The sequence below is a fragment of the Pristiophorus japonicus genome, chromosome 27 (assembly GCF_044704955.1).
Source record: "Pristiophorus japonicus isolate sPriJap1 chromosome 27, sPriJap1.hap1, whole genome shotgun sequence".
Taxonomy (NCBI): domain Eukaryota; kingdom Metazoa; phylum Chordata; class Chondrichthyes; family Pristiophoridae; genus Pristiophorus; species Pristiophorus japonicus.
In genome coordinates this window covers 11408236-11435297 of record NC_092003.1, presented here as the reverse complement: position 1 = coordinate 11435297, position 27062 = coordinate 11408236, and the positions used below count along the sequence as shown (strand labels likewise).

Genomic DNA, 27062 nt, shown 5'->3' with positions numbered 1-27062 from the left:
AGCGGAAGGAGCGTGCGGCAAACCAGTCCCACCCTCCCCTTACCCTCAACCACTGTCTGTCCCACCTGTGACAGGGACTGTGGTTCCCGTATCGGACCGTTCAGCCACCCAAGGACGCATGTTAAGAGTGGGAGCAAGTCTTCCTCGCTTCCGAGGGACGGCCAATGATGATGATGATGAGGAGCGGACTCCACGATCAGATCAGCCATGATCTGGTTGAATGGCGGAGCCAAGCTCGAGGGGCCCAATGGCCGACTGACATCTTTATTCTGCGATTGAGTGGGCTGAGTGCGACAGAGGTCCCGACCGGGGGAACCACGTCGGCGAAATGGCGTACCTCCGCATCCTCGGTCGATCAGCCCCACGCGGTGCAGGGCATCGGCAATCAGGTCCGGCAGCCGGCCATTCAGGTCGATGGACGCCAGGCAGCCCTGGAAGCCCTCTCGAGACGCGACCAGCTTGGGAAGGTTGTTGAACATCCCCTTGTTGAGTCCTCCCACGTACAGCTCCCCTGGTGGACAAAAAGCAATTCAGCCGCAAGTTAGCACACGGTTCAAGCAAGGCAAATACATCCAACTGGAATGAACAACTTTCATTTATATAGTGCCTTTAATGTAGTGAATCACCCCGAGGCGTTTCACAGCGGTAACAATTTGATGCAGAGCCGCAGAAGTAAAAATTGACGCTGGCTTGGTCAAAGAGGTCGGTTTTAAGGAGCGTCTTGAAGGAGCAAAGAGGCGGAGAGGTTTCGGGAGGGAGTTCCAGAGCTTGGGGCCCAGGCAGCTGAAGGTACGGCCACCGATGGCGGAGCGATTATAATCAGGGATGGTCAGGAGGGGTATAGCGAGAAAGCAGGAAGGGGGGGTACTGAAGTTTCATGTTCAGCCATGAACTCATTGAATGGCGGTGCAGGCTCGAAGGGCTGAATGGCCTGCTCCTGCACCTATTTTCTATGTTTCTATGTTTCGAGAGGAGCGCAGAGATCTCGGGGGGTTGTGGGGCTGGAGGAGATGACAGAGATAGGGAGGGGGCGAGGGCCATGGAGGGATGTGTAAACCAGGATGCGAATTTATAATCAAACTCACTCTAAAGCCGCATTTCCGTTATGGCTGCCGGGTCGGGCAATGCCAGCCTTGGCAGCATCGTGCTGGCACAGATAAAGACTTGCGTTTCTATAACGCCTGTCGCCACCTCAGGATGTCCCAAAGTGCTTCACAGCCAATTACGTACTTTTTGAAGTCACTGTAGGAAACGCAACAGCCAATTTGCGCACAGCAAACTCCCACCAACTGCAATGTGATAATGACCCAGATCATCTGTTTTTTTAGCGATGTTGATTGATAAATATTCGCCCCAGGACACCGGAGGAACTCCCCCTGCCCTTCTTCAAAATACTGCCCTGGGATCTTTTACGTCCATCTGAGAGAGCAGACGGGGCCTCGGTTTAACGTCCCATCCTAAAGACGGCACCTCCGACAGTGCGGCGCTCCCTCAGTACTGCCCCTCCGACAGTGCGGCGCTCCCTCAGTACTGCCCCTCTGACAGTGCGGCGCTCCCTCAGCACTGCCCCTCCGACAGTGCGGCGCTCCCTCAGTACTGCCTCTCCGACAGTGCGGCATTCCCTCAGTACTGCCCCTCCAACATTGCGGAGCTCCCTCAGTACTGCCCCTCCGACAGTGCGGCGCTCCCTCAGTACTGCCCCTCCGACAGTGCGGCGCTCCCTCAGTATTGCCCCTCCGACAGTGCGGCGCTCCCTCAGTATTGCCCCTCTGACAGTGCGGCGCTCCCTCAGTATTGCCCCTCTGACAGTGCGGCGCTCCCTCAGTATTGCCCCTCTGACAGTGCGGCGCTCCCTCAGTATTGCCCCTCCGACAGTGCGGTGCTCCCTCAGTACTGCACCTCCGACAGTGCGGCGCTCCCTCAGTATTGCCCCTCTGACAGTGCGGCGCTCCCTCAGTACTGCCCCTCTGACAGTGCGGCGCTCCCTCAGTACTGTCCCCTCTGACAGTGCGGCGCTCCCTCAGTACTGCCCCTCCGACAGTGCGGCGCTCCCTCAGTACTGCCCCTCCGACAGTGCGGCGCTCCCTCAGTATTGCCCCTCCGACAGTGCGGGGCTCTCTCAGCACTGCCCCTCCGACAGTGCGGCGCTCCCTCAGTACTGCCCCTCCGACAGTGCGGCGCTCCCTCAGTATTGCCCCTCTGACAGTGCGGGGCTCTCTCAGCACTGCACTGGGAGTGTCAGCCTGGATTATGTGCTCAAGTCTCTGGCGAGGGGCTCGAACCCACAACCTCCTGATTCAGCGGCATGAGCTGGCAGCCTGAGCTGCAACACCAGAAGTTGCACGTGCCTCGAAAAATAATCTCCTTCACCAGCCTCGGAACGATGTCTCCGAGGGTGGGTTCCTGGCTGAGTTCTGTGAAGACTCTGCTATCTCAGGCAGCAGCGAAGTGCAGAGGGGCAGCAGGTATGCATCATCTCATGGATTGTACATTTAATATTGCTCCCAGCGGTATATTTCACATCAATCTCTGCGACCTATCTCCCGCTAGCACATTTTACATCACTCAGTTTCTCGATGCAATTGAAACGATCGATCTCGAATTCATTGTTCCACCTTCCGCCCTCCCCCATCACACCCTCCGCCGACAATTTCATCATGAGCCAGCCCGGGAACCCGTGCAGCGGAAAAATCGTGCGGCATTCTGGGCAATTTAAATCGCCTCTGACTCAGATGGTTGTGGGTTCGAATCCCACTCCAGGAACTGGAGCACAAAATCTACGCCGACACTCCCAGTGCAGTACTGAGGGAGCGCCGCACTGTCGGAGGGGCGGTACTGAGGGAGCGCCGCACTGTCGGAGGGGCGGTACTGAGGGAGCGCCGCACTGTCGGAGGGGCGGTACTGAGGGAGCGCCGCACTGTCGGAGGGGCGGTACTGAGGGAGCGCCGCACTGTCGGAGGGGCAGTACTGAGGGAGCGCCGCACTGTCGGAGGGGCAGTACTGAGGGAGCGCTGCACTGTCGGAGGGGCAGTACTGAGGGAGCGCCGCACTGTCGGAGGGGCGGTACTGAGGGAGCGCTGCACTGTCGGAGGAGCGGTACTGAGGGAGCGCTGCACTGTCGGAGGGGCGTTACTGAGGGAGTGCCGCACTGTCGGAGGGGCAGTGCTGAGGGAGCGCCGCACTGTCGGAGGGGCTGTGCTGAGGGAGCGCTGCACTGTCGGAGGGGCGGTACTGAGGGAGCGCTGCACTGTCGGAGGGGCAGTGCTGAAGGAGCGCCGCACTGTCGGAGGGGCTGTGCTGAGGGAGCGCCGCACTGTCGGAGGGGCGGTACTGAGGGAGCGCCGCAGTGTCGGAGGGACGGTACTGAGGGAGTGCCGCACTGTCGGAGGGACGATACTGAGGGAGCGCCGCACTGTCGGAGGGGCAGTACTGAGGGAGCGCCGCACTGTCGGAGGGGCAGTACTGAGGGAGCACCACACTGTCGGAGGCGCCGTCTTTCGAATGAGACGTTAAACCGAGGCCCTGTCGGCCCTCTCAGGTGGATGTAAAAGATCCCACGGCCACTATTGGAAGAAGATCAGGGGAAGTTCTCCCCAGTGTCCTGGGGCCAATATTGATCCCTCAATCAACATAACAAAAAAACAGATTATGCCCCTCTGACAGTGCGACGCTCCCTCAGTACTGCCCCTCTGACAGTGCGACGCTCCCTCAGTACTGCCCCTCCGACAGTGCGGCGCTCCCTCAGTACTGCCCCTCCGACAGTGCGGCGCTCCCTCAGTACTGCCCCTCCGACAGTGCGGCGCTCCCTCAGTACTGCCCCTCCGACAGTGCGGCGTTCCCTCAGTACTGCCCCTCCGACAGTGCGGCGGTCCCTGAGTACTGCCCCTTGTTTGTGGGAGCTTGCTGTGCGCAAATTGGCTGCCGCGTTTCCCACAGTACAACAGTGACTACGCTCCGAAAAAGTACTTCATTGGCTGTGAAGTGCTTTGAGATGTCCGGTGGTCGTGAAATGTGCTGTATGAATGCAAGTCTTTCTTTGTAATCGTACAGCCGCACGCGACTGAAGATTTGTGGGTCATTCTGTGCAAGTTAAATGAGGCGCTCTTTTTAAAAAGTAAATTGTGAGAAAAACCCTGGCACGCAGATACCAGCTCAGAACCTCCGACAGTGGGCATGCAATAGGGCAGCTGCTGCCCTTTGCCCCCGTGACGCATGATGCCATTCCCCCACTGGGCTTTGCAGCAGCAGGTTAATTTGCGAATTGAGCGATGCAAGCCTAGCTGAGGCTATTAGGGAGATGCAGTGAGGTGTAATATATTTGCTTCAAGAGTTCTTTGCCGAAGAATTGCTATTAAGAACTAGTCGGTTTATTAGCAAAAGGTTTACCAATCACACTGCACATTACCGGTTCATCCACCAGGCTCACAACCACCTGCCCCATCGTGGATCCCCCGAACCCAACTGGCCGGGGTTTTATTGAGTCCTGTGAACATCACGTGACTGGCTAAGCCACTCCTACTCAACAGCTCTACAAACCTGTGAGGATGGTCACCGGTGACATTACAATGTGTTTCAATGAGATCACCTCTCTTTCTGTTAAACTGCAGAGAACATAGGCCCAATCTACTCATTTGGAAGACCCTCTCATCTATGTTGCATAAGAGAAAACAATGTTTTCTTATAAGGAGCTGACACGGTTTTTTTTTGGGGGGGGGGCATGGGGGGAAATCAGATAGATACGAACATAAGAAATCGGAGCAGGAGTCGGCCATTCGGCCCCTCGAGCCTGCTCCGCCATTCAATAAGATCACGGCTGATCTTCGACCTCAACTCCACTTTCCCGCCCGATCCCTTGATTCCCCGAGAGTCCAAAAATCGATCGATCCCAGCCTCGAATATACTCAACGACTGAGCCTCCACAGCCCTCTGGGGCAGAGAATTCCAAAGATTCACCACCCTCTGAGTGAAGAAATTCCTCCTCATCTCAGTCCTAAATGGCCGACCCCTTATCCTGAGACTGTGTGACCCCCTGGTTCTAGACTCCCCAGCCCCGGGGGGAAACACCCTCCCTGCATCTACCCTGTCAAGCCCCTGGAAGAATTGTGTCTGTTTCAATGCGATCATCTCTCGTTCTTCTAAACCCTCGAGAAGAAAGACGGGACCTGGGCGGGTGTCAAGTTGAGCACTGTAATGTACGCACCGGTGAGTATGCTCCCAGGTTGGTAGAGCTATTGAGTGGGATTGGCTTAGCCAGTCACATAATGTTCGCAAGACTCATTAAAACCCCAGCCAGTTGGGTTCGGGGGATCCATGATGAGGTATGCAGTTGTGAGCCGGCTGGATGAACCGGTAATGTGTAGTGTGATTGTTAAACCTTTTGTTCAGAAACCAACTCATCCTTAACCGCAATGTGTTGCTATGAATTCTTAAACAAAAAGAACCCATGAAGCAAATACATTGGGCCCAAGTTTGCCCCCTCTGCTAGAACGGCACACCGATTTCTTACCTCCGTATTCTTCCTATTGGTTCCAGGCCTGTGGCGCAGCGCGTCGGAATGCGTGGTGGGCGGAGCTACGGCCCTGCGCCGAAAAGAGTGCCGGCAGCTGCGCGCATGCGCAGTGGAGTCTGCGCGCGTGCGCAGTGGAGCCTTCGCGCCTGTGCATTTAGCTCCTGGCCCTCCCCCAGCGCGGCCTGGCTCCGGGCGACCCTATCGCTGGCCGATGGGACGACGCTGATGTTCCCCGCTCCTATCCCGGGCCGAGTGGCCTGCCGCACAGGCCGCCCGCTGCCTTCCCGCGCTCCCTGAACAGTTCGCATGGCAACACGGCCGTATGGAGCGTGTACACAGGGAGATTCAGGCCACTTTGCTTGCAGTGATAAGGAAATAATGTTGGCAGTCCAGAAAATATACTCCAGTGCATAAGCTTAATTACTTTGAGCATGCGTATACGACACATTTACCCAGCATTCTTTTCAGGTGACAGGGCCCTTTGTGCTTGGATTAGCTGCCCTGCCAGAACTTACCCCTTTGATGTCTATGCATCTCAAATAGTATCAGCATTTTACACGATGACCAAGTATGCTGCAGTAGTTGAGGTAGGAACTTTAAATTTTTTATTTATTGATTGATTGATTTATTGATTTATTTATCATTTATTATTGATGATAGTTCTTTACTTTTAAAAGTGAAGTGTGTAATTCTTTGGAAAATCCTCTAACTTCCCTCCCCATCGCCCACCCCATCTCTGGCTACCTGCGCCTGATCTCTAAAGTGTCCGCAACATTTTTCAGAACGTACAAAAGTGGACACTTACTCTGGCCTAAGTTAGTTTGGAGCAAATATTTGCTGGCTAAACTCGCTTAAATGGCCAAAACAGGGAGCGCCCCCTTCTGAAATAAAAAAAATTAAACTAAAAAAAAAACCTAATTCATCACACTGACGCAAATTAAATGGGCAGAATTGCAACTAAAAAGCTACTCCGGAAAAATTAAGTTGCTCCCAAAACAAACTGAGCAGCTCCTGGGGAAATTTGGGCCCAAAACAACTATTTTAGTTGAATCTGTAAATCAAATGCCTCCTTATTAAAGGGGCACTAAAACCGACAAGCGAATCAAATGAAACTTTAAACGGTCAAATTAAAGTTGGGTTGCCGGGGGTGATGATGCACTCCAGTCCCTCCGGCGCCCACCTCTCGCGGAAGGCCGCGAGCGTACCGGTGGACACCGCTTGCTCCATCTCCAGGGACGCCCTGGCTCGGATGCAACCGCGGAAGAGAGGCGGGCAGTCGGGGCTGAACGAACCCTCTCGACCGCCCGCTGCCTGGACCAGGCTGATGGCCCCCTCGGCCAGGGCCCAGGAGCAGTCCCCAGGAAGAGGCCTCCCGAATGTTACAGGCAATAACAGGGCGCCGATCACTTGCACAGGTTCCCCTCCCGTCCCTTCTCTTCCTCCCTCACCCGCCACCCCCCCCCCACTCCCCGACCGACCCCTTCCCCCAACTGGGAAAAGATCGAAAATCTTCGGAGCGTAACGCGAGTCAGACACTGAATCAGCCACTTGGGACTCATGATTCTTGATGGTGACGCTTGGCCTCAATTTGTGGACTTCTGGCGTGAATGGCATCATTAAGGAAATTTATAGGGTCCAGCGGCCCGATTGCTTTGTCCAAGTGCATCGTGCACACTGATCCCCTGAACACCAGCAGCAGCATTTGGATTAGTTCCAATGATGGACGGAATACAATTCATTCCCCTTGTTCACAGCTCCTCTAATTAGTGCTGATTTTATTAGAGATCTTCCGCTGCCTTGACACCAGTTCAATTTCAGCACGCGCAACAACACAGCTGGCTTCAAAGTGCGGCACAGGCTGGGAAGACTGACCTGCTCCGTACTTCGCGGGGAAGGATTCAGGTCTGAGGAAAAGGGCGTCAGAACTGGGAGCGGGAGGATGGCCCCCTCGAGTCGACCCCGCCATTCAACGAGACAGGGGCAGATCACCGACCTCAACTCCCCCAAACTCCCACCAGAGCCGCACGGGCGGGATTTTCGGTTGTCAGTTAGCGCCCGGACGGGGCGTTAATGGGAGCGTTAGAGCTTAGCGACCGGGCGCGCAGTGTTTAGCGCCCAGATGGAAAATTCGTTAGTGGCTCGCCAGGGGTGGGGGGAGGGGGGGGGGGGGCGCTAACCGTTAGCTACCCGGCTACTGACGAGCGCTCCGATCCCTGACGTATCCCTGGTGCAGCTCCCACATTTGCGCCCCCGGTCGGTAAATTCGGCCCGCGCGCCTCACTGAGCGCCCGCCGAGAACAACGTGGGGAAAAACAGTCGGTGCGGGCTTTGCAGAGTCGTTAACTGGCGTCTACTTAAAGGGACGAGGTAACGTTTCTCTCGGAGGTCACAGTCAGTGCAATGTTTACACACAGCACGGTGCGTGAGTCTCTGAGTTTGCAGCAGCAGGCAGACACAGCAGCACGGGGAGGAAAACAAGTGGTTTATCTGCCTGCGCCTTTAAGACTCGGCTTTTCCTGGGATCTGATTCGGAGTTCCGCTCGTGCGCATTGCGTCCGCCAACTGCACCGACCGAACTTTCGTTAGCGCCCCCTGCAGGCCAAGTGTGCAACGGCTGATTTAGCGCCCCCTGTCAGCTCTTCGACCGATTCAGACGAATTTCCGGCCGGGAGAGGCGCAAACATTTTCAAGGCGCTAAAATTACTGCTCCACCTGAGTTACCGCCCCAACTGAACGCGACAGAATATCTGCCCCCATATCCCTTGATTCCCCCAGACTCCAAAAATCTATCGATCCCAGCCTTGAATATACTCAATGACTGAGCCTCCACAGCCCTCTGGGGCAGAGAATTCCAAAGATTCACCACCCTCTGAGTGAAGAAATTCCTCCTCATCTCAGTCCTAAATGGCCGACCCCTTATCCTGAGACTGTGTGACCCCTGGTTCTAGATTCTCCAGCCCCGGGGGAAACACCTTCCCTGCATCTACCCTGTCAAGCCCCCTCAGAATCTGATATGTTTCATAGCAAAATAGAAACATAGAAAAAAGGTGCAGAAGTAGGCCATTCGGCCCTTCGAGCCTGCACCACCATTCAATACGATCATGGCTGATCATGCAACTTCAGTACCCCATTCCTGCTTTCTCTCCATACCCCGTGATCCCTGTAGCCGTAAGGGCCACATCTAACTCCCTTTTGAATATATCTAACGAACTGGCCTCAACAACTTTCTGTGGTAGAGAATTCCACAGGTTCACAATTCTCTGAGTGAAGAAGTTTCTCCTCATCTCGGTCCGAAATGGCTTACCTCTTATCCTTAGACTGTGACACCTGGTTCTGGACTTCCCCAACATCGGGAACATTCTTCCTGCATCTAACCTGTCCAGTCCCGTCAGAATTTTATATGTTTCTATGAGATCCCCTCTCATTCTTCTAAATTCCAGTGAGTATAAGCCTAGCCGATCCAGTCTCTCCTCATATGTCAGTCCTGCCATCCCGGGAATCAGTCTGGTGAACCTTCGCTGCACTCCCTCAATAGCAAGAATGTCCTTCCTCAGATTAGGAGACCAAAACTGCACACAATACTCAAGGTGTGGTCTCACCAAGGCCCTGTACAACTGCAGTAACACCTCCCTGCTCCTATACTCAAATCCCCTCGCTATGAAGGCCAATATGCCATTTGCTTTCTTGACCGCCTGCTGTACCTGCATGCCTACCTTCAGTGACTAATGTACCATGACACCCCGGTCTCATTGCACCTCCCCTTTTACTAATCTGTCACCATTCAGATAATAATCTGCCATCCTGTTTTCGCCCCCAAAGTGGATAACCTCACATTTACCCACATTATACTGCACCTGCCATGCATTTGCCCACTCACTTAACCTGTCCAAGTCACCCTGCAGCCTCTTAGCATCCTCCTCACAGCTCACACCGCCACCCAGCTCCGTGTCATCTGCAAACTTGGAGATATTACATTCAATTCCTTCATCTAAATCATTAATGTATATTGTAAATAGCTGGGGTCCCAGCACTGAACCTTGTGGTACCCCACTAGTCACTGCCTGCCATTCTGAAAAGGACCCGTTTATTCCCACTTTTTGCTTCCTGTCTGCCAACCAGTTCTCTATCCACGTCAATACATTACCCCCAATACCATGTGCTTAAATTTTGCACACTATTCTCTTATGTAGGACCTTGTCAAAAGCCTTTTGAAAGTCCAAATACACCACATCCACTGGTTCTCCCTTATCTACTTTACTAGTTACATCCTTAAAAAACTCCAGAAGATTTGTCAAGCATGATTGCCCTTTCATAAATCCATGCTGACTTGGACCGATCCTGTCACTGCTTTCCAAATGTGCTGCTATTTCATCTTTCAATAAGTTCACCTCTCATTCTTCTAAACTCCAGAGAGCATCGGCCCATTCTACACAATCTCTCCTCATCAGACAGCCCTCTCATCCCAGGAATCAGACTGGTGAACCTCCGTTGTACCATCTCCAAGGCAAGTATATCCTTCCTTAGGTAAGGAGACCAGAACTGTGCACAGTACTCCAGGTGTGGTCTCACCAGGGCCCTGTACAGTTGTAGCAAGACTTCCTGACTCTTATACACCACCCCACTTGCAATAAAGGCCAACATACCACTTGCCTTCCTTATTGGTTGCTGTACCTGCATGCTCGCTTTCTGCATTTCTTGCACAAGGACACCCAAATCTCACTGAACACCAACATTAAAAAGCTCCACACCATTTTTTAAAGACTCTGTTTTTCTAAACTTTCGAGATGCAGGGAGGATGTTTCCCCCCCGGGCTGGGGAGTCTAGAACCAGGGGTCACACAGTCTCAGAATAAGGGGGTCGGCCATTTAGGACTGGGATGAGGAGAAATTTCTTCACTCAGAAGGTGGTGAATCTTTGGAATTCTCTGCCCCAGAGGGCTGTGGAGGCTCAGTCGTTGAATATATTCAAGGCTGAGATCGATAGATTTTTGGATATTAAGGGAGTCAAGGGATCGGGCGGGAAAGTGGAGTTGAGGTCGAAGATCAGCCGTGATCTTATTGAATGGCGGAGCAGACTCGAGGGGCCGAATGGCCGACTCCTGCTCCTAATTCTTATGTTCTAATGAATCATTTATTGGGCAAAGTGACTAATGTTGACACAAGGCAACAAATGATGTCCTTACAGTCACACACCCAGCTGCAACCGGGTGGGTTTGGACAACATCAAATTGCATTTATATACCATCTTTAACACAGTAAAATGTCCCAAGACACTTCACAGGATTGTTATCAAGCAAAATTTGACACCGTGCCACATAAGGAGAGAGCAGACAGGGCCTCAATTTAACGTCTCATCTAAAAGACGGCACCTCCGACAGTGTGGTGCTCCCTCAGTACTGCCCCTCCAACAGCGCAGTACGGCTCTCCCTCAGTACTGCCCCTCCGACAGTTCGGCGCTCCCTCAGTACCGCCCCTCCAACAGTGCGGCGCTCCCTCAGTATTGCCCCTCCGACAGTGCGGCGCTCCCTCAGTACTGCCCCTCCGACAGTGCGGCGCTCCCTCAGTACTGCCCCTCCGACAGTGCGGCGCTCCCTCAGCACTGCCCCTCCGACAGCGCAATACGGCTCTCCCTCAGTACTGCCCCTCCGACAGTGCGGCGCTCCCTCAGCACTACACTAGGAGTGTCGGCCTAGATTTTTGAGCTCAAGTCTCTGTAGTGGAACTCGAATCCATGAACTGTCTGTCTCGAAGGCAAAGATGTTACCAATCGAGCTGCAACTGACACCGACAATGTATTTTATGATAGCTTCATTAAGATTACGGACAAAGGAACTGAATACAATGACTCTATAAGACAGAGTGATTTCAGCACAGACATCTCCATCATTATCACATCCAAAGGAAGGTCTTGCACAACTATCCACTTAATCCTTGCCATTCCACTCAAAGGGAGTCATTTAAAACTGTCCCGCTTTCAAAGATAAGCATACCACCATTGTGCTCTGCCAACAATTTCTTATTCCTAACTGTCAACTTTGGGGATTATTACTCTTTCCCTCATCTAAAGAAAGGATCGAAATTTGCTTATGTGTTGTGTATTCCACCTCCGTAACATCGCCCATCGCCGCCCCTGCCTCAGCTCATCTGCTGCTGAAGCCCTCATCTGTGCCTCTGTTACCTCCAGACTTGACTATTCCAATGCACTCCTGGCCGGCCTCCCACGTTCTACCCTACATAAACTAGAGGTGATCCAAAACTCGGCTGGCCCATGTCCTAACTCGCACCAAGTCCCGCTCACCCATCACCCCCTGTGCTCGCTGCCCCCGTGTCCTAACTCGCACCGAGTCCCGCTTACCCATCACCCACTGTGCTCGCTGCCCCCGTGTCCTAACTCGCACGGAGTCCCGCTCACCCATCACCCACTGTGCTCACTGCCCCGTGTCCTAACTCGCACCGAGTCCCACTCACCCATCACCCCCTGTGCTCGCTGCCCCCATGTCCTAACTCGCACCGTCCCGCTCACCCATCACCCCCTGTGCTCGCTGCCCCCGTGTCCTAACTCGCACCGTGTCCCGCTCACCCATCACCCCCTGTGCTCGCTGCCCCCATGTCCTAACTCGCACCGTCCCGCTCACCCATCACCCCCTGTGCTCGCTGGCCCCGTGTCCTAACTCGCACGGAGTCCCGCTCACCCATCACCCACTGTGCTCGCTGCCCCCGTGTCCTAACTCGCACCAAGTCCCGCTCACCCATCACCCACTGTGCTCGCTGCCCCCGTGTCCTAACTCGCACCAAGTCCCGCTCACCCATCACCCCCTGTGCTCACTGCCCCCGTGTCCTAACTCGCACCAAGTCCCGTTCACCCATCACCCACTGTGCTCGCTGCCCCCGTGTCCTAACTCGCACCAAGTCCCGTTCACCCATCACCCACCGTGCTCGCTGCCCCCGTGTCCTAACTCGCACTTAGTCCCGCTCACCCATCACCCCCTGTGCTCACTGACCTGCATTGGCTCCTGGTCCCGCAACGCCTCGATATTAAAATGATCATCCTTGTGTTCAAATCCCTCCACATCCCTCGCCGCCCCCTCCCTATCTCTGTAACCTCCTCCATCCCCCACAACCCCCCCGAGATCTCTGCACTCCTCCAATTTGGCCCTCTTGAGCATACCCCGATTTCCATCGCTCCACCATTGGTGGCCATGTCTTCAGTTGCCTGGGCCCCAAGCTCTGGAACTCCCTCCCTCAACCTCTCGGTCTCTCTAACTCTCGCTGCTTAAGATGCTCTTTGACCAAGCTTTGGTCACCTGTCCTAATATCTCCTTATGTGGCTCGGTATCAAATTCTGTTTGATAATTGGTATGTTGGCCTTTATTACAGGAGGATTTGAGTATAAGAGTAAAGACGTCTTACTGCAATTATACAGGGCCCTGGTGAGACCACACCTGGAGTATTGTGTACAGTTTGGGTCTCCTTACCTAAGGAAGGATATACTTGCCATTGAGGGAGTGCAATGAAGGTTCACCAGACTGATTTCTGGGATGGGGGGATTGTCCTATGAGGAGAGATTGAGTAGACTGGGCCGATATTCTCTGGAGTTTAGAAGAATGAGAGGTGATCTCATTGAAACATACACAATTTTTACAGGGCTTGACAGGGTAGATGCAAGAAGGGTGTTTCCCCCTGGGCTGGGGAGTCTAGAACCAGGGGTCACAGTCTCAGGATAAGGGGTCGGCCATTTAGGACGGAGGTGAGGAGGAATTTCTTCAGTCAGAGGGTGGTGAATCTTTGGAATTCTCTGCCCCAGAGGGCTGTGGAAGCTCAGTCACTGAGTATATTCAAGACAGATCAATCGATGATTTCATATTATGGGAATCAAGTGATATGGGGATAGTGCAGGTAAGTGGAGTTGAGGTCGAAGGTCAGCTAGTATAGAATCACACCATTTCGGCCCATCGTGTCCGTGCCGGCCGACCAAGAGCTACCCAGCCTAATCCCACTTTCCCGCTCTCGGTCCGTAGCCCTGTCGGTTACAAGTGCACATCCAAGTACTTTTTAAATGTGGTGAGGGTTTCTGCCTCTACCACCCTTTCAGGCAGTGAGTTCCGCCCCAGACCCCCACCACCCTCTGGGTGAAGACATTTCCCCACAAATCCCCTCGAAACCTCCCCCCGATTACTTTAAATCTGTGCCCCCTGGTTGTTGACCCCTCTGCCAAGGGAAACAGGTCCGTCCTATCCACTCTATCCAGGCCCCTCATCATTTTATACACCTCAATCAGGTCTCCCCTCAGCCTCCTCTGTTCCAAAGAAAACAACCCCAGCCTATCCAATCTTTCATCATCGCTAAAATTCTCCAGTCCCGGCAACATCCTGGTAAATCTCCTCTGCACCCTCTCCAGTGCAATCACATCTTTCCTATAATGTGGTGACCAGAACGGCACGCAGTACTCCAGCAGTGGCTTAACTAGTGTTTTATACAGTTCAAGCATAACCCCCCCTGCTATTATATTGTAAGCCTCAGCTAATAAAGGCAAGCATTCCGTCTGCCTTCTGAACCACCTTATAGAAACATAGCAATTTACAGCGCAGAAGGAGGCCATTCCGGCCCATCGTGTCCGCGCCGGCCGACAAAGAGCCGCACGGCCCTCGGTCAGCAGCCCTGAAGGTTACAAATAAACCAATGAACAATGAGGGAAAGGCAAAGAGCACGCAGCCCAACCACAACTGCGACATCCCTTATAATCAACCAGGCCTGCTACCTTCAGGGATCTGTGGACCTGCACTCCGAGGTCCCTCTGTTCCTCTACACTTCTCAGTGTCCCACCATTTAATGTGCATTCCCTTTGCCTTGTTAGCCCTCCCCAAATGCATTACCTCACACTTCTCCGGATTGAGTTCCATTTGCCACTCACTGAATGGAGGAGCAGGCTCGAGGGGCCGAATGGCCGACTCCTGCTCCTAATCCTTATGTTCCTGCGAAGCGCCCTGGGAGATTTTACGACCTTAAACGGTGCTGTATAAAAGCAGATTGTTGGCGCAGCGGAATATCACAGCCGATGGCCGATTTGCAACTGATAGCACGAGCATCTGTGAATCCCGAGCTCATTAGCTAGGACGACCCAACTTAAGTGATGTTATGCGATGATTATCTCATTCCAGATGGCCTATGAGTCTGGGGTGAGGGCGATGCCACATATGCCGACACCTCCCCGGCTGCTTCCAGTTCTCTCCTTCTTCAGCTCACTGTCCGTCAATGTTAACACCGCCTTGTGTGTTCATGGAGCTCGGGCTGACACGGTCCAATCGATCGGACACATTGGAAACATCTTTCAGCAACACTGGGCATTTGATGCCTTGCCTCGAGAGGGTAATGGATTATAAGAACATAAGAAACAGGAGCACGAGCAGGCTCGACGGCCCCTCGAGCCTGCTCCACCATTCAGCAAGATCGCGGCTGAACATCGACCTCAATTCCATTTTCCCGCCCGATCTCCATATCCCGTGATTCCCCGAGACTAACAAAATCTATCCAGAATATATTCAGAGACTTGGCATCCACGGCCCTCTGGGGGCAGAGAATTCCAAAGTTTCACCAGCCTCTGAGTGAAGAAATTCCTCCTCATCTCCGTCCTAAATGGCCGACCCCTTATCCTGAGGCTGTGTGACCCCTGGTTCTCGACTCCCCAGCCCGGGGGGGAAACACCCTCCCTGCATCTACCCTGTCGAGCCCCCTCAGAGTTTTGTACGTTTCCATAAGAGCACCTCGCATTCTTCTATACTCCAGAGAGTATCGGCCCAACATGCTCAATCGGTCTTCATAAGACAACCCCCTCACCTCAGGAATCAACCGAGTGAACCTTCTCTGAACTGCCTCCAATGCAAATATATCCTTCCTTAAATACAGAGACCAAAACTGCACGCAGTACTCCAGGTGTGGCCTCACCAATACCCTGTACAGTTGTAGCAGGACTTTTCTGCTTTTATACTCCATTCCCCCTTTGCAATAAAGGCCAACATTCCATTTTGCCTTCCTGATCACTTGCTGTACCTGCACACTAACCTTTTGTGTTTCATGCACAAAGACCCCCAGGTCCCTCTGTACTGCAGCATTTTGTAATCTCTCTCCATTTAAATAATAATTAGCTTTTTTATTTTTCCTACCATCTTGCCTCGGGAGGCGAATGGATTATCATCATGTCCAAGGGATGGGTTGTCCCATTGAACTCACTCAGGGTCACATTCACCGATGTGCCATACCCGCGTGCGAAATTAACCTGGAATTGAGAACGCCAGCCCAGAGGAGAAATCCTACCATTGTCCCATCAGGACTATCCCAAAACCTTTTGCGTCATCAGCATGCAAGTGCCTTACATCGTCCTGCCATCATCCGAGTGACTAAAAGGGGACAGGTATCACTACAGCCCTGTAGACGAGAGGTTTGTCTGGCTCCTGTATGGCTCATATATAGCAAACACCTCAAATATCGCTGGAGAAATACCACCAACGATGTCGCTGCAAATCCCCTGGGAGGACAGACGCACCAACCTTAGCGTCCTCGACCAGGCCAACATCCCCAGCATCGAAGCACTGAATACGCTCAACCAGCTCCGCTGGGCAGGGCCACATTGTCCGCTTGCCCCAGTCACGAGACTCCCAAAGCAAGCGCTCTACTCGGAACTCCTTCACGGCAAGCGGGCCCCAGGTTTGCCGGAGGAAACGTTACAAGGGACCACCCTCAAAGCCTCCCTGATAAAGTGCAACATCCCCACTGACACCTGGGAGTCCCTGGCCCAAAGACCAGTCCGCCCTAAGTGGAGGAAGTGCATCCGGGAGGGCGCTGAGCACCTCGAGTCTCGTCGCCGAGAGCGTGCAGAAAACAAGTGCAGGCAGCGGAAGGAGCGTGCGGCAAACCAGTCCCACCCACCCCTTCCCTCAACCACTGTCTGTCCCACCTGTGACAGAGACTGTAATTCCTGTATTGGACTGTTCAGCCACCTGAGAACTCACTTTTAGAATGGAAGAAAGTCTTCCTCGATTCCGAGGGACTGCCTCTGATAATGTCAATGACTAAAAGAGGCACCCAGTGTAACACTAAGCCATGCAGGTCATAGAATGACACAGAACAGAAGGAGGCTGTTATGGATGTAAGCCTGTAATTACCATGTCTAACCACCAGAGGGCTTATCCCCTGGAGTCCCAAGGGATCCCACAATCCCTTGGGAGTACCTGTACATAAGGAGGCCTCAGAGGCTGGAGAGGCACTCTGAGATCTGTAATTAAGGACTATGGTCACACCTTACTTTGAGCTTGCAGTATCTAGTCTGACTCTTTATTCAAGACATAACAGAGGCCATTCAGCCCATCGTGCCTGTGCTGGCTCCTTGATAGAGCAATGCAATTAGTCCCACTCTGCTCCTACCCCACTCTTTCCCCATTGCCTTGCAAATATTTTTCTTTGCAAGTATCGATCCAATTCCCGGTTTGAAAGTTACAATTGAGTCTGCTCCCACCACCCTTTCGGGCAGAGCGCTCCGGATCACAACCACTCGGGTCAAGGTCAGAGAGCAGATCAGGTTGCAGGCTTGAAGAATCACAAACTAGCAGCTTGGGATTCACATAGGAACAGGAGGAGGCCATTTCGCCTTACTACACCTGAACAGGGCCCTGGTGAGACCACACCTGGAGCACCATCCACAGTTTTGGTCTCCTGATCGAAGGCCAGCCATACATGCCCTGGAGGCTCTGCAAGGAAGGTTCACCAGATTGATTCCTGGGATGAGAATGTTACATAGAAACATAGAAACATAGAAACATAGAAACATAGAAAATAGGTGCAGGAGCAGGGCATTCGGCCCTTCTAGCCTGCACCGCCATTCAATGAGTTCATGGCTGAACATGCAACTTCAGTACCCCATTCCTGCTTTCTCGCCATACCCCTTGATTCCCCTAGTAGTAAGGACTTCATCTAACTCCTTTTTGAATATATTTCGTGAATTGGCCTCAACAACTTTCTGTGGTAGAGAATTCCACAGGTTCACCATTCTCTGGGTGAAGAAATTCCTCCTCATCTCGATCCTAAATGGCTTCCCCCTTATCCTTAGACTGTGTCCCCTGGTTCTGGACTTCCCCAACATTGGGAACATTCTTCCTGCATCTAACCTGTCTAACCCCGTCAGAATTTTAAACGTTTCTATGAGGTCCCCTCTCATTCTTCTGAACTCCAGTGAATACAAGCCCAGTTGATCCAATCTTTCTTGATAGGTCAGTCCCGCCATCCCGGGAATCAGTCTGGTGAACCTTCGCTGCACTCCCTCAATAGCAAGAATGTCCTTCCTCAGGTTAGGAGACCAAAACTGTACACAATACTCCAGGTGTGGCCTCACCAACTGTACAACTGTAGCAACACCTCCCTGCCCCTGTACTCAAATCCCCTCGCTATGAAGGCCAACATGCCATTTGCTTTCTTAACCGCCTGCTGTACCTGCATGCCAACCTTCAATGACTGATGTACCATGACACCCAGGTCTCTTTGCACCACCCCTTTTCCTAATCTGTCACCATTCAGATAATAGTCTGTCTCTCTGTTTTTACCACCAAAGTGGATAACCTCACATTTATCCACATTATACTTCATCTGCCATGCATTTGCCCACTCACCTAACCTATCCAAGTCGCTCTGCAGCCTCATAGCATCCTCCTCGTAGCTCACACTGCCACCCAACTTAGTGTCATCCGCAAATTTGGAGATACTACATTTAATCCCCTCGTCTAAATCATTAATGTACAATGTTGCCCTATGAGGAGAGATTTTGTAGAATGGGCCGATACTCTGTGGAGTTTAGAAGAATGAGAGGTGATCTGATTGAAACATGTAAGATTCTGAGGGGGATTGACAGGGTAGAGGCAGGGAGGATGTTACCCCCGGGCTGGGGAGTCTAGAACCAGGGGTCACACAGTCTCAGGATAAGGGGGTCGGCCATTTATGACTGAGATGAGGAGGAATTTCTTCACTCAGAGGGTGGTGAATCATTGGAATTCTCTGCCCCAGAGGGCTGTGGAGGCTCAGTCGTTGAGTATATTCGAGGCTGGGATTGATAGATTTTTTAACTCTAAAGAGAGTAAAGGGATATGGGGAGCAGTCAGGGAAGTGGACCTGAGTCCATGATCAGGTCAGCCATGATCATATTCCATGGCGGAGCAGGCTCGAGGGGCCGAATGGCTGACTTCTCCTAATTCTTATGTTCTTATGTTCCGCCATTCAATGAGATCGTGGCTGATCTGTGACCTAGCTCCATCTCCCCGCCTTTGGCCCATGTCCCTAAATCCCTTGGGTTAACAGAAAGCCATCAATCTCCGATTTACAATTAACAATTGACCCAGCATCGATGGCCGTTTGTGGAAGAGAGTTCCAAACCTCTCCCACCCTTTGTGTGTAGAAATGTTTCCCAACTTCACTCCTGAAAGGTTTGGCTCTAATCTTTAGACTGTGCCCCTCGTCCTAGACTCCCCAACCAGCGGCAATAGTTTCTGTCTATCTACCCTCTCTGTTCCCCTCAATATCCTGAAAACTTCCATCAGATCGCCCCTTAACCGTCTAAATTATAGGAAATAAGTCCCCAGTTTGTGTAATCTCTCCTCATAACTGAACCCTTGGAGTGCGGGTATCATTCTGGTAAACCTACGCTGCACTCCCTCCAAGGCCAATATACCCTCCCTAAGGTGTGCTGCCCAGTACTGCTCACAGTGCTCCAGCTGTGGTCTAACTAGGGCTTTGTGCAGCTGCAGCACAACTTCTAACCCCCTTGTATTCTAGTCCTCGAGATACAAAGGTCGGCATTCCATTAGCCTTTGATTATGTTCTGTACCTGTTCCTGACATTTGAGTGATCTGTGTACCTGGACCCCCCAAGTCTCTTTGGACCTCCACTGCTTTTAGCTTTACATCCTATAGAAAGTATCCTGCTCTATCCTTTTTCGGTCCAAAGAAACATTGAAACATAGTAAATAGGTGCAGGAGTAGGCCATTCGGCCCTTCGAGACTGCACCACCATTCAATAAGATCATGGCTGATCATGCAACTTCAGTACCCCATTCCTGCTTTCTCTCCATACCCCTTGATCCCTTTAGCCGTAAGGGCCACATCTAACTCCCTTTTGAATATATCTAACGAACTGACCTCAACAACTTTCTGCGGTAGAGAATTCCACAGGTTCACAATTCTCCGGGTGAAGAAGTTTCTCCTCATCTCGATCCTAAATGGCTTACCCCTTATCCTTAGACTGTAACCCCTGGACCTTCCCCAACTTCGGGAACATTCTTCCTGCATCTAACCTGTCCAGTCCCGTCAGGATTTTATATGTTTCTATGAGATCCCCTCTCATTTTTTTAAACTCCAGTGAATACAGGCCCAGTCGATCCAGTCTCTCCTCATATGTCAGTCCCGCCATCCCGGGAATCAGTCTGGTGAACCTTCGCTGCACTCCCTCAATAGCAAGAACGTCCTTCCTCAGATTAGGAGACCAAAACTGTACACAATATTCCAGGTAAAGCTTGACCAAGGCCCTGTACAACTGCAGTAAGACCTCCCTGCTCTTATACTCAAATCCCCTAGCTATGAAGGCCAAATGCCATTTGCCTTCTTCACCGCCTGCTGTACCTGCAGGCCGACCTTCACCGCCTGCTGTACCTGCATGCCAACCTTCAATGACTGATCCACCACGATACATTGAATGACCTCACGTTTGTTTACTTTGAAATCCACTTCTCGCAGTTTTGCCCATTAGCTTAATCTATCGATATTCCTTTGTCCTTTTATGCTTTCATCAACCGTCTTTCTTTGTGTCATCGACATATTTCGATATGTGGCTCTCTATCTCATCGTCTGAGTCGTTAATAAATACAGTAAATAGATGAGGCCCCGACACTGATCCCTGTGGGACACCACTGGTCACATCCTGCCAATTAGAGTACTTTGTCCATTCTCTCTCCTCTCTGTCTCCTCCCACTCGGACAATCTCCTAACCAGGTCAATAACTTGCCTCCAACTCCACAAGCTTCAACTTTAGCTGACAGTCTCTCATGTGGGACTTTATCGAATGCCTTCTGGAAGTCAATATAAATAACATCCATCGACATTCCCCTGCCGACTACTTTAGTCACCTCTTCAAAAAAACTCAATCCGGCTTGTCAGGCTTGAATTAAGCTTTCACAAATCCTTGCTGGCTCTCTCGGATCAACTGCAATATTCAATGTGTTCAGTCACTCTATCCACAATTATAGATTCCAGTAATTTCCTGACATCACTTATTAGGCCAACTGGTCGATAATTCCCTGCTCTATATTAGGCAATCCATGCTGGAATCTGAGGTTGCGCTGACATTGGGTGCGGACAAGGCTTTCAAACCATTCACCCTTTCAAATACATAGCATTACATAGGATATACGGCAAATAAACAGGCCATTCGGCCCATCCAGTCCAGAGTAAGAGAAGCATCAACTCTGTCAATCCCTTTAAGGTACTGCCCCCGACGGTGCAGCACTCCCTCAGTACTGCCCCTCCGACAGTACGGCGCTCCCTCAGTACTGCCCCTCCGACAGTACGGCGCTCCCTCAGTACCGCCCCTCCGACAGTGCGGCGGTCCCTCAGTACCGCCCCTCCGACAGTGCGGCGCTCCTTCAGTACCGCCCCTCCGACAGTGCGGCGCTCCCTCAGTACCGCCCCTCCGACAGTGCGGCGGTCCCTCAGTACCGCCCCTCCGACAGTGCGGCGCTCCCTCAGTACCGCCCCTCCGACAGTGCGGCGCTCCCTCAGTACTGCCCCTCCGACATTGCGGCGCTCCCTCAGTACTGCCCTTCCGACAGTGCGGCACTCCCTCAGTACTGCCCCTCCGACAGTGCGGTGCTCCCTCAGTACTGCCCCTCCGACAGTGCGGTGCTCCCTCAGTACTGCCCCTCCGACAGTGCGGCGCTCCCTCAGTACTGCCCCTCCGACAGTGCGGTGCTCCCTCAGTACTGCCCCTCCGACAGTGCGGCACTCCCTCAGTACTGCCCTTCCGACAGTGCGGCACTCCCTCAGTACTGCCCCTCCGACAGTGCGGCGCTCCCTCAGTACTGCCCCTCCGACAGTGCGGTGCTCCCTCAGCACTGCACTGGAGTGCCGGCCTAGATTTCTGTGCTCAAGTCTGTCCTCAGTACTGAGGGAACGCCGCACTTTCGGAGTGGCAGTACAGAGGGAGTGCCGCACTGTCGGAGGGGCCGTCTTTTGGATGAGACGCTAAACTGAGGCCCTGTCTGCCCTCTCAGGTGGATGTAAAAGATCCCACGGCCACTATTGGAAGAAGAGAAAGGGGAAAATAAGGAAAAACCTCTTTACCTAGAGAGGGGTGAGAATGTGGAACTCGCTGCCACAGGGAGGGGTTGAGGTGAATAGTATCGATGCATTTCAAAGGAAATTGAATGAGTGCATGAGGGAAAAGGGACGAGAACGAGAGGCTGGGGATGAGACATGGGGCACGGGAGGACACTCGGGAGGGTGAGGACCAGCAGGGACAAGTTGGGGCGAATGGCCTGTTCCTGCACTCAATGCTCGATGGGATAGTCCACCACATAAAATGGCCGCCTCCACTTTACAACAGGACTTGCTCTCCCACAGGCAAACACGGGAAGTCATGAAGTCACCAAGGAGGTAATTTTACCCGAAGACCACACCCCCCCACACCGCCCCCTCAGTGAGACACTGCCACCCGATGATATTTTCCTGATTTCCCACGGGGTGTATTCGGTTAAAACCGTCCCCTTTAAAAGTCGTGCTTTAAACCCTCTCCTGTATGGCTCAGAGATGTGGACCATGTATGGCAGACGCCTCAACTCGTTGGAGAAATACCACCAACGGCGTCTCCGCAAGATCTTGCAAATCCCCTGGGAGGACAGACGCACCAACGTTAGCGTCCTTGACCCAGGCCAACATCCCCAGCATCGAAGCACTGACCACACTCGACCAGCTCCGCTGGGCAGGGCCACATTGTCCGCATGGCCCAGACACGAGACTCCCAAAGCAAGCGCTCTACTCGGAACTCCTTCACGGCAAACGAGCCAAAGGTGGGCAGAGGAAACGTTACAGGGGACCACCCTCAAAGCCTCCCTGATAAAGTGCAACATCCCTACCGACACCTGGGAGTCCCTGGGCCCAAAGACCGGTCCGCCCTAAGTGGAGGAAGTGTATCCGGGAGGGCGCTGAGCACCTCGAGTCTCGTCGCCGAGAGCGTGCAGAGACCAAGCGCAGGCAGCGGAAGGAGCGTGCGGCAAACCAGTCCCACCCTCCCCTTACCCTCAACCACTGTCTGTCCCACCTGTGACAGGGACTGTGGTTCCCGTATTGGACTGTTCAGCCACCTGAGAACTCACTTCAGGAGTGGAAGTGAGTCTTCCTCGATTCCGAGGGACTGCCTATGATGATGAAACCTTCCAATTATCACTTGTGTTCTGAGCCCCGCCCCTCAGGGAGGATATATCGGCCTCGGAGGGGCAGCAGGGCAGATTCCCCAGATTGCTACCGGGGCGTAAAGGCTTAAATCACGAGGGCGGGTTGCACAGACTGGGCTTGTATTCCCTCGAGTGTAGAAGGTTAAGGGGGCGATCTAATCGAGGGGTTGAAGATTCGATGGGGTAGATCGAGAGAAATTATTTCCTCTGGTAGGGAGGAGTCCAGAATAAAGGGGCGTGACCTTAAAATCAGAGCCAGGCCGTTTAGCGGTCATGTCAGGAAGCACTTCCTCACACAAAGGATGCTGGGAATCTGGAATTCTCTCCCCCCAAAAAGCTGATGAGGATGAAGGGGCCAATTGAAAATGTCAAAAATGTGTTTGATTGATTTTTGTTGGGTAACGGTATTAAGGGTTACGGAACCAAGGCGGGTAGATGGGAGTTAGGATACAGATCAGCCATGCTCTCATTGAATGGCGGAACAGGCTCGAGGGGCTGAATGGCCTCCTCCTGTTCCTAAAAGTAGCACTTTCTCCACGACTAAGGCTTCAGCAATGGTTTTGCCGCATTAGCTATTCCCCATGTCCGGAGCAGGCTCGGGGCGGTCAGCAAGGTTAACCTTGGTGTCATATTTGACCCTAAAATCAACTTCCGGCCACATACCCGCAGCATAACTACAACGGCCTATTTCCACCTCCGTAACATCGCCCATCTCCGCCCCTGCCTCAGCTCATCCACTGCTGAAGCCCTCATCCGTGCCTTTGTTACCTCCAGACTTGACTATTCCAACGTACTCCTGGCTGGCCTCCCACATTCTACCCTACGTAAACCAGAGGAGATCAAAAACTCGGCTGCCCCATGTCCTAACTCGCACCGAGTCCCGCTCACCTATCACCCCCTCTGCTCGCTGCCCCGTGTCCTAACTCGCACCGAGTCCCACTCACCTATCACCCCCTGTGCTCGCCGCCCCGTGTCCTAACTCGCACCGAGTCCCGCTCACCCATCACCCCCTTTTGCTCGCTGCCCCGTGTCCTAACTTGCACCGAGTCCCGCTCACCCATCACCCCCTGTGCTCGCTGCCCCATGTCCTAACTCGCACCGAGTCCCGCTCACCCATCACCCCCTGTGCTCGCTGCCCCATGTCCTAACTCGCTCCGAGTCCGGCTCACCCATCACCCCCTGTGCTCGCTGCCCCGTGTCCTAACTCGCACCGAGTCCCGCTCACCCATCACCCCCTGTGCTCGCTGCCCCGTGTCCTAACTCGCACCGAGTCCCGCTCACCCATCACCTCCTGTGCTCGGTGCCCCCGTGTCCTAACTCGCACCGAGTCCCACTCACCCATCACCTCCTGTGCTCGGTGCCCCCGTGTCCTAACTCGCACCGAGTCCCGCTCAACCATCACCCACTGTGCTCGCTGAACTACATTGGCTCCCGGTTAAGCAAAGCCTCGATTTAAAAATTCCCAGCCTTGTTTCCTCAACCCTCCCTATCTCTATAATCTCCTCCAGCCCCAGAACCCCCCTCAAGATCTCTCCGCTCCGCTAATTCTGCCCTCTTGCGCATAAGAACATGAGAAATAGGAGCAGGAGTAGGCCATATGGCTCCTCGAGCCTGCGTTGGAGGGGCTGTGCTGAGGGAGCGCCGCACTGTTGGAGGGGCAGTACTGAGGGAGCACCGCACTGTTGGAGGGGCAGTACTGAGGGAGGGCCGCACTGTCGGAGGGGCAGTACTGAGGGAGCGCTGCACTGTCGGAGGGGCGGTACTGATGGAGCGCCGCACTGTCGGAGGGGCAGTACTGAGGGAGCGCCGCACTGTCGGAGGGACAGTACTGAGGGAGCGCCACACTGTCGGAGGGGCAGTACTGAGGGAGCGCCGCACTGTCGGAGGGGCTGTGCTGAGGGAGCGCCGCACTGTCGGAGGGGCAGTACTGAGGGAGCGCCGCACTGTCGGAGGGGCAGTACTGAGGGAGCGCCGCACTGTTGGAGGTGCCGTCTTTTGGATGAGACATTAAACCGAGGCCCCGTCTGCTCTCTCAGATGGACGTAAAAATATCCCACGGCCACTGTTGGAAGAAGAGCAGGGGGAGTTCTCCCCGATGTCCTGGGGCCAATATTTATCCCTCAACGAACATCACCAAAACAGATGATCTGGGTCATTATCACATTGCTGTTTGTGGGAGCTTGCTGTGCGTAAAATGGCCTGCCGCGTTTCCCACAGTGCAACAGTGACCACACTCCAAAAGTGCTTCATTGGCTGTAAAGCGCTTTGGGACATCCGGTGGTCGTGGGAGGCAGTGTAGAAATGTGCGTCTTCAATTTCTTTCCCAGCGAGGCATGGGCCTGTGAGGCCACTGGCGAGGTGCCGCGTATCAATGCGGTGCCGTGCGTACTGAAGCTCTGCTGCTGACTCGCCTACGTGGCACCATGCTGGCACAGAGCTGCCAGGACCGTGCCAGGACTGTCGCACAGCTTGCCCAGTCAGCTCGCAATGCCCGTCCGGTGGCCCGAGAGCTCGCTGTCCAGCCGGGAAGCCTTGCTCCGAATTCATCTCTCCCTCCTCGTCCTGCAAGGCTGGACCCACTCCGCCAGCTGCTCCTCATCCACCTCCGCCCCCCCCCCCCAGCCCTCCGCCCCCCCCCCCCCGCCCCGGGCTGTCCCTCGGGTTCCCTGCGAGTCGTAGCCCAGCCCCTGAGCCCCTGATTGGTTTTGCCTGTCCCCGCCTCCTACCATCTCGCTGTTTCCCCAGCGCACTTTTATAGTTGTAGAGCTCCGTCTAGTGGGATACTGTGGTAATGCAGCCATTGCCGTGAATAGAATAAAGGCACCAGGTGACTGCTCATAAGAACATAAGAAATAGGAGCAGGAGTCGGCCATTCGGCCCCTCGAGCCTGCTCCGCCATTCAATACGATCATGGCTGATCCGATCATGGACTCAGCTCCACTTCCCCGCCCGCTCCCCATAACCCCTTATCCCCTTATCATTTAAGAATCTGTCTATCTCGGTCTTAAATTTATTCAATGACCCACCCTCCACAGCTCTCTGAGGCAGCGAATTCCACAAATCCACAACCCTCTGAGAGAAGAAATTCCTCCTCATCTCAGATTTAAATGGGCGGCCCCTTATTCTAAGACCATGCCCTCTAGTTCTAGTCTCCCCGCATCAGTGAGAACATCCTCTCTGCATCCACCTTGTCGAGCCCCCTCATAATCTTATACGTTTCGATAAGATCACCTCTCATTCTTCTGAATTCCAATGAGTCGAGGCCCAACCTCCTCAACCTTTCCTCATAAGTCAACCCCCTCATCTCCGGAATCAACCGAGTGAATCTTCTCCGAACTACCTCCAAAGCAAGTACATCCTTTCGTGAATTTGGAAACCAAAACTGCACGCAGTACTCCAGGTGTGGCCTCACCAATACCCTGTATAACTGTAGCAAGACTTCCCTGCTTTTATACTCCATCCCCTTTGCAATAAAGGCCAAGATACCATTGGCCTTCCTGATCACTTGCTGTACCTGCATACTAACCTTTTGTGTTTCATGCACAGGTACCCCCAGCTCCCGCTGTACTGCAGCACTTTGCAATCTTTCTCCATTTAAATAATAACTTGCTCTTTGATTTTTTTCTGCCAAAGTGCATGACCTCACACTTTCCAACATTATACTCCAGCTGCCAAATTTTTGCCCACTCACTTAGCCTGTCTGTGTCCTTTTGCAGATTTTCTGTGTCCTCCTCACACATTGCTTTTCCTCCCATCACCTGATACGTTCCTGTATGAAGGGCCATCTTGTAAGCGTCTGTTTGTGATGTCGTAAATAATATACCACATTTGGCGATGAAGGATAGGAGTTCTGGATTCCCTAGCTGAAATTTTTGTTGGTGGGTTATTCCAACCAAACCACAGAGAGACTGGAGAAGTCCTTTCTTTCTAGAACAGCTAAAAATCCACAGTAAATTACAAGCACACTTGGCTGAACTGCCAGAGTCCAAATGGCTAAGCCGATGGGAACAAAAGGGCGCTTGGGTGCGTAGAGAATATACCACACATTTCACGGCCAGTGAGCTGATCGAGCCCC

General features: G+C 53.1%; 1 protein-coding gene across 1 annotated transcript in view; it reads right to left on the bottom strand.

Moving 5' to 3' along the window:
• Positions 1-27062, bottom strand: part of LOC139239484 (neurexin-2-like) — a 1141616-nt gene that overhangs the window by 937326 nt on the left and 177228 nt on the right. The window contains exon 10 of the mRNA XM_070868266.1: positions 338-511. Coding sequence (XP_070724367.1) covers positions 338-511 — 174 coding nt within the window. The remainder of the gene's footprint in view (positions 1-337; positions 512-27062) is intronic.